This window comes from Gymnoscopelus braueri (assembly GCF_963280865.1).
Source record: "Gymnoscopelus braueri genome assembly, chromosome: 2".
Classification (NCBI taxonomy): Eukaryota; Metazoa; Chordata; class Actinopteri; order Myctophiformes; family Myctophidae; genus Gymnoscopelus; species Gymnoscopelus braueri.
The window spans coordinates 15,573,561-15,586,829 of NC_137604.1; the positions used below are offsets into that span (position 1 = coordinate 15,573,561).

At 39.6% G+C, this 13,269-nt stretch overlaps 1 protein-coding gene across 3 annotated transcripts; it reads right to left on the reverse strand.

Moving 5' to 3' along the window:
* Positions 1-765: 765 nt before the first annotated feature.
* LOC308103436 (nectin-4-like) lies at positions 766-11,468 on the reverse strand. 3 transcript variants are annotated; one of them, XM_080453400.1, is made up of 8 exons: positions 11,261-11,468; positions 7,154-7,501; positions 6,004-6,312; positions 5,378-5,471; positions 4,858-5,012; positions 2,213-2,318; positions 2,032-2,120; positions 766-1,850 (listed from the first exon to the last, which is right to left on the reverse strand). In XM_080453400.1, coding segments are annotated over exons 1-8 (1,188 nt in total). In that variant the 5' UTR covers positions 11,346-11,468; the 3' UTR covers positions 766-1,848. The 3 variants fall into 3 exon arrangements, 2 of the variants coding, with proteins under 2 accessions (XP_080309526.1, XP_080309525.1); XM_080453399.1 differs by having other exon boundaries at positions 1,988-2,120; XR_013934739.1 differs by having other exon boundaries at positions 1,833-1,850; positions 1,988-2,110.
* Positions 11,469-13,269: the final 1,801 nt, after the last annotated feature.

The window sequence follows — 13,269 nt, forward strand, 5'->3', positions numbered from 1 at the left end:
ACTTGAATAGGAATATTAAAAAAATACATTAATAATCATGTGATCCTTGCTGATTTTGTGTCTTAATGTACGATCGTTACAGAGATGTGTTTCTGTACACATAGTTTGAGAACCTCTGCTGTAGAGTAGCAAGTCTCCCTGTCTCCCAACTGTTTAGTAAACACAGAAAATTCATTTACAGGTCAGGATAGCAATTTTATCCAGTCAGGAGAGAGAACCCATACAGGATAAAGTGCAGCTGATTAACTGTTCTTCCTTCAACTATTGTTAATAGTGAGTAGTGACTGATTGTAGCTGCCTTGACTGAAAGTACATGGCTAAACTTTGTAATTGAAATTTCACACAACAGTCCCCTCTAGTGGAGCTTGTTCTTGATCCTGTGCCAGTAGGCCTATCAGTCAGAAGTCAGAAAATAAATATTACAGTAGTAGCAGTAGCATAGTTATTTAGTTTTCTTTCTTTTTTACCTTTTCTTTTATCCAATAACTTCAATGTTAATAAAGTTTGTGGAGCAGTTTGATAGCTCTATTACATAGCTGAGACCAGTTGTGAGTCACAAGAAAGGGGTCGTACTGTGTCACAACTTGTGACACAGTAACAACTTGTGACACAGTATGACCCCTTTCCCTGATTTCTCAATCCAACTCCTTTGCCCGACAAACATTTTGCTTAGAAAACAGCAATAGAAAGCCTTATAGCTATCACATGATGCTATATGAATGAATGATAACCTTTTGAAGTATATAGGCTATTACAAATAATAAATGGAGTGAAAGAGTTGCAATCAGTGCCTCCTGAGCAGATGTATTTTAAACTGTAACCATAGTAGGCTAAGTCCAGTTTTTTTTTATATGTTCAAAATAAAACAGCATAATGGCAAATAAATAATTGCTTTCTATTCAATAACAATTGTACTAAGTTTGTTCTTTTACTTTAGGCGACAGATCAGCAGGTTCACACAGTTTGTTATATTAATTTAACAGTAACAATTTTCTTTTCCATTTTTCACTTTCCCTCGCGTAGGCTACGTACCCCCATCTGAGAAACCCTCAGTGCATATTACGTTTGGCTGAAAAAGCAGTCTGGCTAAATGTAGATTGACAATCAAACAGTGCCTTCTAGTTCTGAAACAGCTGATCCTCTGATTACAAGCATCCACCCTGTCTCACACTGAAAAGCAACGTCAACTATGATGTCTTGAAAATAAATTATACAATGTTTACTCTAAGGTACCTGTACACAAAGAATGTACAATAAAGATCACCTTGACCTTGATGTACTACTATGTAATCTCTTTCTAAAGTATACGCTTGTTAACTGGGAATCTGACAGAGGTGTGGAATACTAGAACACTAGAGTAGGCTATTGATAGGGGACTAGTAGACAATACGTGTTTAGAAATGGGGTGCAGTTTGTTGTCAGCTGCAAGCAGGCACAGGATGGTATGTTGATGCAGCTAAATATATGTAGGTAAGAGGGCTGATGTCTGTCTTTTAAAGGCTGACAGCCAATCAAAAATGACCCAATTGCTTCACTGCTGCTGTGCTCTTTGATTGATTGATTGATTGAATATTTTATTAAACAGAAATGCAAACAGCACGAGTACAGTCATACACTTAGTCTAAAAGTATCACACAAAAAAGTCTAGTGGACTTGTTTCCATTGGTTCTCTCCTCGCAGCCGATAACAAGCCACATCCCACTGCCACAAGATGGCACCATTTTGAAACGAAAATCAGTGCTTGAATGGAGATGCCAACAGCTGTTCCTCTGCATTCCTCTGTGAACATTTGTGCATCTGTGGTCCAAACATGGTCCCTCCTTTCTTCTCTTTGGACATTCCAGAAGTTTCTAAGAGAAATCAATCAATGATTCAAAAGATGAACGCAGCCATTATGAAAATGAAACCATGTCTACAAAGCATATTTTCTTTTGGACAAACTGTCAACAATATGTTTTGGACAAAAAAAACGTATCTCATTCCTTACACAACTTGATGAAATAATTCAGCTCCGACAAGAAGATGGTTTACATGATTGTGTATCCGGATCTCCTTCATTTAGATCACTAGGAGGTCTTTTGAACTGATGTTGAGGCCTCTGAAACATCACCTTTTCACTCCTGGTTTAGCAATCATCAGTTTATATAAGAAAAATACTTCATACTTATTAGCATTTGTCTGAATATCTCAAAATAAAAATACCAATAGTTACCAGGGTAAAGCTCCATATTTACACTTGTAGTACCACAAGGCAAGACCAACAGCAACAGCAATGATGCAAACAATGAATACAGTCCAACATGCAGTAATGCAGCCTCCTAAAGGAACAGCAGACAGAGGAAAAAGTCTCAAAACTGTCATGACACAAAAGAGCATGATGGCACATGAAATGACACACAGGCCCCATGATGACTGGACAGGCCCCATGCAGACTATATTTATGACATTTTAATTCCTTTTGAGTCTGCACTGGCGCCTGCTCAATGGGAGCAATTGCTCCTCTACTAAAAATACACAGTATGTGGGCAGATCAACTACCTCCTTCATTTCAATCATGTTGGTGCGGTAGGCCTACAATTCATTATATAAATACAGGCACTATTATCTAGGCTCTCATCTACACGAGGCTCAGGTGATATTACTCCATGATCAATAATAATAATAATGACTGAATTTAACATTAGGAATTAGGAATATAACTATCATTGCGTATGATAATAGAAGCACTGGATTCATGGAACACTTTGTGAACATTTTCTGTGGGTGGTCACACACACAGAGAGAGAGAGAGAGAGAGAGAGAGAGAGAGAGAGAGAGAGATGCAGAGCAAAAATAACTATAATAACAGACAGCCATAATCTGCGGATCAAGGTAACCCTTGATCCGCAGCCTGTGGGCTGCGGATCAAGGGCGGATCACCCTTTAATTTAAAAAGATTTAAGGGATCCAGAATCACAGTCAAATCACCGCCCTAAACGTTTGCTCCCCCACTGATCAAAGTTAGGCGACTGTAACATGAGGTCTGTAGAGAAGTATCTTCTATCTTTCTATTCCTACATCTAAATGTCAAGAGGGGATCGAGCTTTTTATGTTACAACCCCCTACATTCTGGAATGCACTTCCCGAAGAGCTCAGCTAACAGTAATTCTGTATCAACTTTTAAAACACACATCCACAAAAAAACGGTTTTAGAATACTTTTTCTGTAAGCTTTTCTTTATTTGCTTTATGCACTTGTGAGTTATCCTGACATTCTACCCTTGTTTGTCTTATTGTGTTTTGTTTTGCTTTACTGTGTTTTGTGTTGTCTTAATAATTATTTTCTTGAATGTGTACGTGTGAACCACTTTGTTGAGAGGTAGAGCACCAGTGACATCATGTTGATGGATGTACAGTAAGCTGCTGTAAAGCCTTAAAGGGTCTACACCATGAAAATCACTTTTTTCTTGGTTTTTTGTATTTTTTGGGGTCCCCAGTGTCTCTTGTACCCAAAAAAATGTTTTTTTTTAAAAAATTCAGTCATTCCTTCTCATTTCATGGATTTCCAGAATGGGCGTGTCTGAACAGGCGATCTCAGAATGGAAATGTTTATGATGTCACAAACATTAATGATGGCAAACCCAATGTTAAATGAAAAGTGCCCGAATCGCTCCGAAACTTTTTCTACCCCCCCTAAGTGGGGGTCTACGAACAAATACTTCGGGCTCGGATTTTGGCTTCGCCCCCCGGAAGTGGGTGAAACAGGCACCTCAAACACTTGGTGGAATTGTTCAAAAATGTTCAAAGTGTTTTTTTTCTCGATTTTGTATTTTTCTTAGATGCTTCTTTTTATGCAGAATTTTTCCTTTTTTTTTCTTTTTTTTTAATAATTTTTTTTAATATTTTTTTTTATTAACAGACAGAATTGCTCAGTAGCCCCCCCTGCACAATAGGACGTTTTGGTATTGCAGCTGAAAGTGCTGTATAAGCCAGAGACAATTGACTTGGGATGAGTATATCTGAGTGATGATTTAGGCTCAAACCTTTTGAAAAAGGTTTGAGGGACATACACCTGATATTAAATATCAAATATTTTTTTTAAATTCATGGTGTAGCTCCTTTAAATTCCCCTGTGGGATGAATGAGGTACGTGAAAATGTATTACATCAGTTGGCTGACTTTTTTGAGTTAACTGATCTATTGATGGAAATATGTCTCCACCTATGTTGATTCCAGAGCTAACCACGCGTTACTAGGCTGTCCGAGATACCTGTGGAAAGCCTGGTATCTATTGCGAATGAGCCAGTCTGATCCAGTCTAGAGCCTGCATGCCTAACGCATCAGGTAATTTGCACACCCCATTTCTGTATCTGCTCTAAGCCCAGAAAACTGCAAAGCAAACTAATCAGTCTAACCAGAGAAAAGGTGTTGTGTTCAACAAGCTCTCCCTGACCACCCAACGACTGACATCAGTCACAACCACACCTCTGCTCAATCTGCCCTCATGAAATGTAACAAAACCATGACTGCTTCTCACACTACTACATATGGATGTAAGATCCTTTTTCTTTATTTTTGCTAGCATGTGCTTTCTCATTCTCACTGGTATAAATGTGATAAGAGTCAGGAAATAGATTTTCTTGGTTGCTCTCAACTTTAACTTACTTACACTTACAAAAATAAGTATGACATCAAAATCACATCCTCCTCCCCAACACCCACTCATACTTACCACTATGATTTAACATCTCTCTCTCTATCTTACTACCAATACATGTCTGTTGCTTTCATTTCAGCTGTCTCCTTTGACATTCCATTTGGTATGGGTTGTCACTTGTCTAGTGAACTTTGTCATGTTGATATCATGCATATTACTTACCTGTGTCATGGTACACATAGAGAGAGGCATGTTGTCGTCCATAAGGGTTAGAAGCCTCACAGACGTAGAGACCTGCCAGGTCAGAGGTGAGGCTGATGAACTGCAGCCTGCCTCCCTCTGCACTGATCCCAGACCTGGGCCATGACTGGTTCATTCTAGAATAGAGACACAGCAACACTCAGGATGAGTGCATCCCACATAGAAAAAGAAAAAGTGTCACACTTAGAATGTCTGAGAAAATGGACAACAAATATGTTTGGAGAAAAACCTGCTTTGAGTGGCCATACTATATTGTGAAAACAATATCGACATTTGATGTTGATGGTAGTTCTATATGGCGTGTCAAGATGAGGTTTCATTTATGTTCGTAGATACAAACTAAAATCAACTAAAAAAGAAATCATGATTTCAAACTGAATGGCTTTCACCTTTTGAGTGTGTGAGTATACACATGTTCAACAAATGTTATCAAATATGCAGAAACATAACATTTACATCTAAACGTGTTTGTTGAAACTACCTGCTCCAGTTGAATGTAGCTTTTGGATTGGAATCAGACACACATTCAAGCACATCTTTGGATGTTTGATGGATGTTCACTGACAGAGGTGCATCTGCAAAACATAAGATGAAATGAACATAGCAGTGTAGGCAGTAGTTTGTTATTAATGATGTCAGTAACACCCATGATCTGAACTGGAGATAATGCCATCCATATACATGATGCTGCAACTGACTTTCAGATTAATGCTTCTTTTGAACGTCCACACTGAAGCCTTGCTTCAAGCTGTACTCCTGCTTGAAGGATCACTTTGCATTGACATCATTTACTATATCACCAGGTTAGTGAGTTCTCTTATAAGTCATGGTTTATACATTAGACAGTCAGCATGCATCCTTCAAAAACAACAGATAGAGGTGGCATACATTGTCTCACGTGATGGAATCTGACAACAGCTGCTGTGATAGACAACTACATGTGAAGTCTTGTGGGAAAACATGCACTACAGATTGAGACAACAAACACTTTGTGGTGCAGTTTGGTCAGTGTATTAATACAATACTGTGTTACTTTAAATGTAACTCCATGTTGTGGAAAAAATGAAAGTGTATAAGCTATAGATCAAGGAGTCAACGTATACCCACAGTGGACCTGAATGGTGAAGGGCAGGGTGTCTTCTGTTGCTAGGGCTTGTTGCTTGACCACACACTGGACCAGGAGGTGGTTGATATCTCTGGTCGGTATGCCGACCAGATGGCTAACGGTGGTGGTGGTGCCGTTGGCATGTTGAGTGGAGTTGGTCACTACCCTCAGCGATCCATGAGAAGAACCAGTGTCCCAGGTCACCTCTGCAGGAGGTTTGGCACCAGCAGCCACGCAGCTTGCAAATGTGACCCAATCCTCACTCACAACAGGAACAGGAACTTCACTTTGCAGGCTGGAAACTGGACACACTAAGAGAGTTGCACAAACAATTTGCAGATTCTTCAAAAACCAATTTCACAAAAATCAGTTCACATTATCTCTGGAGTAGTCATAGTCATAGTCAGATGACTGACTGTGAGCAAGTCAAGTGATTTTCAGTGTCTTGGCAAATAGACAGGAGGGAGAGAAAAAAGCTTGCCTGTTTTGGCATTACTGTTAGGTAGTATAATTCAATACCATGCCTTATTAAACTGCTAAAGCTTTAGCTATCTTTATATGGGGAAATATTACAGTAGCTTAGTAGTGTGGAGCATTCCTCGTAGCTCTCTTCTCTGCATAAGTACCACGCACAGATTTGCATTTAGCTGCTTGTATGAGTTGTGACAAACAAGACATTTTGATTCTTGATTCTTGTATTCAATCTCTCACAGTCAAAGATGTTAGCGTCTTGAACAAATCGGTTATTATACATTTACAATCTATTACAGTATTATTTAAGCTATAATACACAACAGGCTGTACCATGATTATATAATGGTAATGAATGAATGAATGTATTTGGTGATAAAAGGAAAGAGCACATCAGCACTTCCACAACATATAACAAGCATGACCGAGGATACAAACACAATAAAGCCAATAGGCTTATTTCCATTGTGTGAATGGGTGATTGGTGAACACCCATAGCCATGTTATAATGGCAAGTGTATTATTGCTTTCATAACAGGGTTGTCTTTTCAGCAACCCACAATTGTAACCAAAATCATTACAGTATGTTGCTAACTAAAATATCACATACGCATGAGTTTATCGTCAGACAATTGACTTAGACATATTCCAATTAGGCAAATTCTTATTAAGAAAAAGTACCTAGAACTGTCAAAGGTATTGCTGTCCTGTAGGATCCACTTGGGAAGAGAGTGAAGATGCAGGTGTAGACTCCTTCATCTAACAGCATGACATTAGAGAAATGGATAGATCCATTGTTTTCTTGTAAGCTCCCGATGAACTTGAATCTAATGTCATGATCATCAACAAGCTCCGGTCCATACTCAGGTGAAATGGTGAAGAAGTCTAGGACTTTCTGACTTTGTCTGGTTTTCTTCTTCCAGAAAATCTGAGAGATTTCATCAGTTGCAGGTTTCTCAGTCAGTGTGCAGGGAAAGGAGACACCCTGTCCTTGTACTGTTGTTTTGTTTCCTCCAATCACCCTGATACCTGGAACACACAAAGGATATTTTATTATTTATTATTATGGCTCTTATTCCTTCAACCTTTCTCAAATTCCTGTGAGGTGGTACATTTTAGAGACATGAAACTTTCAGCAGCAACATTCTCCACTCATGTAGGACTGCAACATTAGAAAGGACTGAGTTGCTGCAGAGGTATTCCAACATGCCATTCAACAATCCTTGGATGGTATGATTTATCATCCTAAGTGATGACATTTTGCTGTTTGGTAGAACAAATGCTGCCTGTGATCAAGCTCTAGCAAGGTTTCAACAGTGTGACGTACACACAAGAGACCTTACACTGTGCGACCAAAAGGCACATTCAAACCAGAGAGAACGGAGGAAGGGACAGGAAAGTTACAGACCTCCCAGGCAGCAGCACACAGGGAATACAGCGTAAGGAAAGTGCATGAGATGTGGCAAGCAGCATATCAAAAAGATATTGCGTGTTGTACTCTTCAAGTCAGTGATGACTTTACGGAGGACCCAGAAGCATAGACATTCCTCCTCGGTGCTATTACTGTGCATGACTCCAATACACTGTGGCAAGTTACACTACTGATCCAAGACAGTGATGTGGAAAATGAAATACAGTGGCGCTGACACCAGTGTTATTTCTCAACACAATTTTGAAACATTAAGAACAAAGCTGGAACAGCCACTGGCATGTTGGATTGTCCAGGGGGAAGGCTAAACAAAGGCAAGTTCAAAACCTTCACATATATACTTCAGCAATCCTGCTAACAATGTATAAAGTCTAAGAGGTAGTGCAGCCTCCTGTGGCATGGCACATATGAAGAGAGACATATTTTATTCCATAAGAGTGAAATGCCTCACAGACATAGAGGACTCCCAGGTCTGCAGTGATGAACTGCAGCCTGCCTCCCACTGCACTGATCCCAGACTTGGGCCATGATTGGCTCACTCTGCTCCAGGTATGTAGTATTTGGACTGGAGTCAGACACACATTGAAACACATCTGTGGATGTTTCATGGATGTTCACTGACAAAGGTGCATAGTGGACCTTCTGCAAGAGTGTCTTGCAGAAGAGCAGAGAAGCTTGCAGTGATGAGGTTGGACGTGAGAATGCAGGAATGTCGGTCTAAGTGTCCCCAGGTGCTGTCACCCCTCCTGTTCACCGTCTACACCTCCTGTCACCTCCAGAAGTTCTCGGATGACACTGTCGTTGTCAGCTCCATCACATGTGACATTACAAGGGAGCACAACGACGTGGTGAGGGACTTTGTGAGGTGTAGCGAGGTGAACTGCCTTCGGCTCAACGCCGGCAAGACCAAGGAGATGGTTGCGGATCATTGTAGGAGTGGGAGGGTCCCTCCGGTCCCCATTGTCATTTATGAGAGATGGTGGATAGCTACACGTTTCTGGGATTGTACCCGAACAAACAACTGGACTGGACTGAAAACTCTGATGCCCTCTACAGCAAGGGCCGGAGTAGGTTGTTCTTTCTGAGGAGGTTCAGGTCCTTGATAACACCTGGGACTCCAGTTTAGAGCATGTCCATACTTGTTCTTTAAATGCTAGACATTGTTTAAAGGGGGGGGGGGGGACTGGTCATGAGGGGTTTTGGGGTTCCTTTTAGGATTTTTGTATGTGTCTTCTCTTCCTTTTTTCTTTTTTTTCAATTTTTGCTTTTGACTTTGGCTGCGGTCCTTCGGTGTGTGTAAATGGATGCTACAGTTCAGTCTGTAATGGCTAGCTCGCTCTACTTTGTGATTGCATGCTGGGGGGTTACATGCATGCTTATTGTTGGCTTTATTGTCGGGTGATACCGACAATAAACCTCTCCGACCTACATACTTACTTACACATGGACAAATGACATCATCAGCTTGTGACGGCCGTTGTCCCGCTTGAGTAAAATGTATTTTTTTTAAAAGAAGAAAATATTTAAGGTGTTTTGAATTTTTTATTTGTGTTATGTTATGTTAAATGTAATGCATTAAGGCATACTGTATAAGTCTTAAGCTTAGCCAGAGATCCTTTTAAATAATGAGACACTCTCATACATAATACTGCGCAGCTGTCTTTCATTCACCATTGAAACACTGAAAAATAAAATGAAATGCTTTCATATACATACAATAATCATTATATTGTGGTGTAAAACTTGTTTCTTACTGGTACTTCATTAAAAGTATTATTGTTGTAATTAATTAACTGTTAAGAAGACTCCCTTCTGCATCACTACACCTGGAGACAGTTGACAGACAACATACTGTCAGATGACATACTGGCCCTGGAGGCAGCGACAGAGGCATTGTGGCCAAGGTCAAGTTCATGTCTGAATGAGGTTAAAGAGCACACAAAGGACGTTTTGTGACATTTTGTGACTAATGGCTGGCCATATATTCATCCAAAGTGCCAGACAACATAAAGCCATACACAGTGAAAGATTCTCTCACAACATGTCGCAACTCACATCTCTCTATTGCCATTTTAAAATGCCTGAGGTCAGAAATAGTGGAACAGCTGCATGATGACCACATGGGCATTGCAAGTGCTGTGAGTGTGGCAAACAGCGAGTGTCTGAAGAGGACAGAGCACTGCAAACTGTGCTAAATGGGAAAACGTATACTTTCCCATTTGGAAGATAGAATCTGGAAGAGAGTGCCTGCTGCCTGGATATATCTGTAAAGAAAAAAAATCACACCCAGTGTGAGTAAGCGGTGCCTACTCTGTTTGATGAGTGTGTGCTGTCATTCAAGTATTTTTACTAATTGTATTTACTTTTAAGTTCTTTTAACTAATTTTTTTTTACTTTAAAGTACTTTTTTACTCACTCTTTTAAGTATTTTTACTCATTTTTACAACTTTTAAGTATTTTTAATCTTTTTATCTACTTTTAAGTAGTTTTACTCATTTTAAGTACTTTTAAGTATTTTTACTCAATTTAAGTACTCTTAAGTATTTTTACTCAAGGTATTTACTTTTAAATATTTGTACTCACTTTATTTACTTTTAATATTTTTACTCACATTGTAGATCGGTCGTTTTAGTGTGTGTGTGTGTGTGTGTGTGTGTGTGTGTGTGTGTGTGTGTGTGTGTGTGTGTGTGTGTGCACGTGCGCGCCAGCCTGTGTGTGTGTGCATGTCTTTAAGTGGTGCATGTGTTGCACTGTGTCCTGTTTGTGTTTAATTAGTGTAACTGGTTGCATCTTCGTGTTGCAATCAGCTGCAGCCAGGGGTGCAATGCTCACTGGACGGCATTGCACGCCGTGCCGGAACCTATTTGATTTAAAACGACTTTAAATTCGCACCTCAACAAAGTTTTCAAAGGCTCCCGACTCACACCTAGCGAATTAACATAGGAATAAGCCTAGATGCAGATCAATTGTCCATTGTGTGGTGCAGTGTAGGTGTTATTGAAATAGAGTGCAAGAACATACCAAATGAGCATTGCATGCCTGGCTGCAGCTGTTGAGGCCGTGCTCGGATGGACGGACGGACAGAGGGACAAACACACACGGTCAAGTGTAGAGCGGCTGGCACCGCCAAAAACATACTGTCCCTCATTACCTCACCTTGACTTATCTATAGCCTACATCCTGTCTTCACTCCCTTTATAGATATATAAACGTAGATAACTCATTGACATTGACCGATGCTGTCTGTCTCTGTCCATTGTTGCTTCACCCTGCCATAACTCCAGGTGGTTAAGCTAACAGAGTGGTTGTTATGGTAACCTGTCGTTTATGTTTGGTTCAACAAAACGGAAATAACTTACCACTGACTGGATTCACTCCGATAACGGTAATAATTGCTGTAGAGAAGACAATCCTAAACAAGTTCAGAGAGGACTTTTTTGCCATCAGCCTTGAAAAGCAAAAATAGTATAATCCAAAAAACACAAATACCAAAAAGATGTAGACGTGGAGCAAAAAGCAGAGGCAATATACAACGACCAGCTGAATCCTGCTATGGCGCTGGCATGGTCTGGCATGAAACAGACAGGGTATAAATAGCAGATATGATTAAGAAACTTAGCATCCCTATTCCATTGCGACACGTGAGGTTGTGAGGCAAATTGCTAGTTTGCTAAGTATAGAGGATTTAAGTGGATAAACACTGTAATAGTGGTGAACCACCCCGGCCACGGAAACACATTTATTTTGATTTCTGCGGAATGAAAATGAAATGTGAATTCCGCAACCAGGAGGGTTGACCAGGCTAGTTACATGCGGCCCCTAGTACACACCATTATGAAGCACACACAGATTGAGCATGTGGACTTCACAAAACACTAAACACACTTCTGTGCCATGCAGCATTAAACAATGATTTTGCATTAGACAATGTATAATCACACCTGCTAGCAGCAAACGTAGCGCAGACATTTTTCTTTCCTTTTTTCCAAATTAGGTAAAAGAGCAGATCTACAAGTTTGCGATGCAATGCGTTGTGAACTTGTAGATTGACTATTTCCAAAAGTTTTGAAATAGGGCTTAAGTGGTTACTTTTTTGCCACCCTGTAATTTTTTTCTGAAATTATGCCTCTCAAGTCAAAATCTCAAGGCACACCTGTATTCATAGTGAAAATATCCACTCTACATGCTCACATTGCATTGCAGCACGTTGTGAGCTTGTATATCGGCTATTGTTGGGGAAAGAAATAAATGCATTTTGCCAGAAATTACATGGCCAAAATAGGGATAAAATGCCTCTGTATTGGGAAATGAGTGCACACAAAGTACAGATATAGTAAACTAAAACATAATTCATAACGCTTTGTATATTCCTATAACATGTGGTTCACAAAATCCCAAGGCACACCAGGACTTGTCTCACAGCACACCATTGGGTAACCACTGCTGTAGACTGAATCAATGCAGTAAAACTGCTTCAGATAGTCTATCTGAGTAAACTCATCTGGCTTACAATGGCCTGAAATGTTTATTTATCACTTAATTGGTGTTGGTCTAATTTGATTCAAAACCCAATTCGGACACAATCAACCACATAGATTTACAATATATTTGTTCTTTGAAAAATACAAAAATTAACAAACGAACATAGCAAATGGACAAGACGGTTAAGTCACAAACTGTGACAGTACAACTAACAAAGACTTTACAGTGTCTGTGTCTATGTTCCAGATCATACTGCGGGCAACAGAAATGGTGTTCCATTCCAGGCCACACAGTCCAAGTTTAATCGCAGACCTGGCTCTTTACCAAAGATGCCATGGTAAACATTTTCTAGCCATCCAATTTCTGTGGGCATTATATCTTTATGGGGAATTAAGACAATATATCTTTCAACAAAGAAAAACGACACCATTCACATTTTGTCACAGACAACATCCACACACATCAGACCCACAGTCATGGACACAATCACACATGACATGAGCAAAATATGATGCTATGAAGGAATGATAACCCACCAGTATGACATTTACAAATAAGACATGGAGTGAAAAAGTTGCAATTAGTGCCTCTTGGAAAGATTTATTTTAAACTGTTCCATTCAGAAAGTCCAGTTTTGATGTCAATAAATAAATACAAAATAAAACAGCATAATGGCAAATGATTATTGCTTTCTATTCAATCACATTACTAGTCAAGTTGTTTTTTGTTTAACTATGTACAGATCAGTAGGTTCACATAGTTTGTCAATGTTTTATCATTAAACACAACAGTAAAATGCATATTTCCATTTTCCCTCGTGTACCCCTTGTAATAGGTACCTCTATATACCTCTAGAGGTACACTATTTGAAAATCACTTGCAAACC

Excerpts from the sequence above, each read along its gene's own strand:
- LOC308103436 (XM_080453399.1), bottom strand. The coding sequence starts at position 11,345 with ATGGCAAAAAAGTCCTCTCTGAACTTGTTTAGGATTGTCTTCTCTACA. Across the intron at positions 6,313-7,153 it reads AATACCTTTGACAGTTCTAG|TGTGTCCAGTTTCCAGCCTG; the intron begins GTACTTTTTCTT and ends CAACTCTCTTAG. Across the intron at positions 5,472-6,003 it reads CTTCACCATTCAGGTCCACT|ATGCACCTCTGTCAGTGAAC; the intron begins GTGGGTATACGT and ends TATGTTTTGCAG.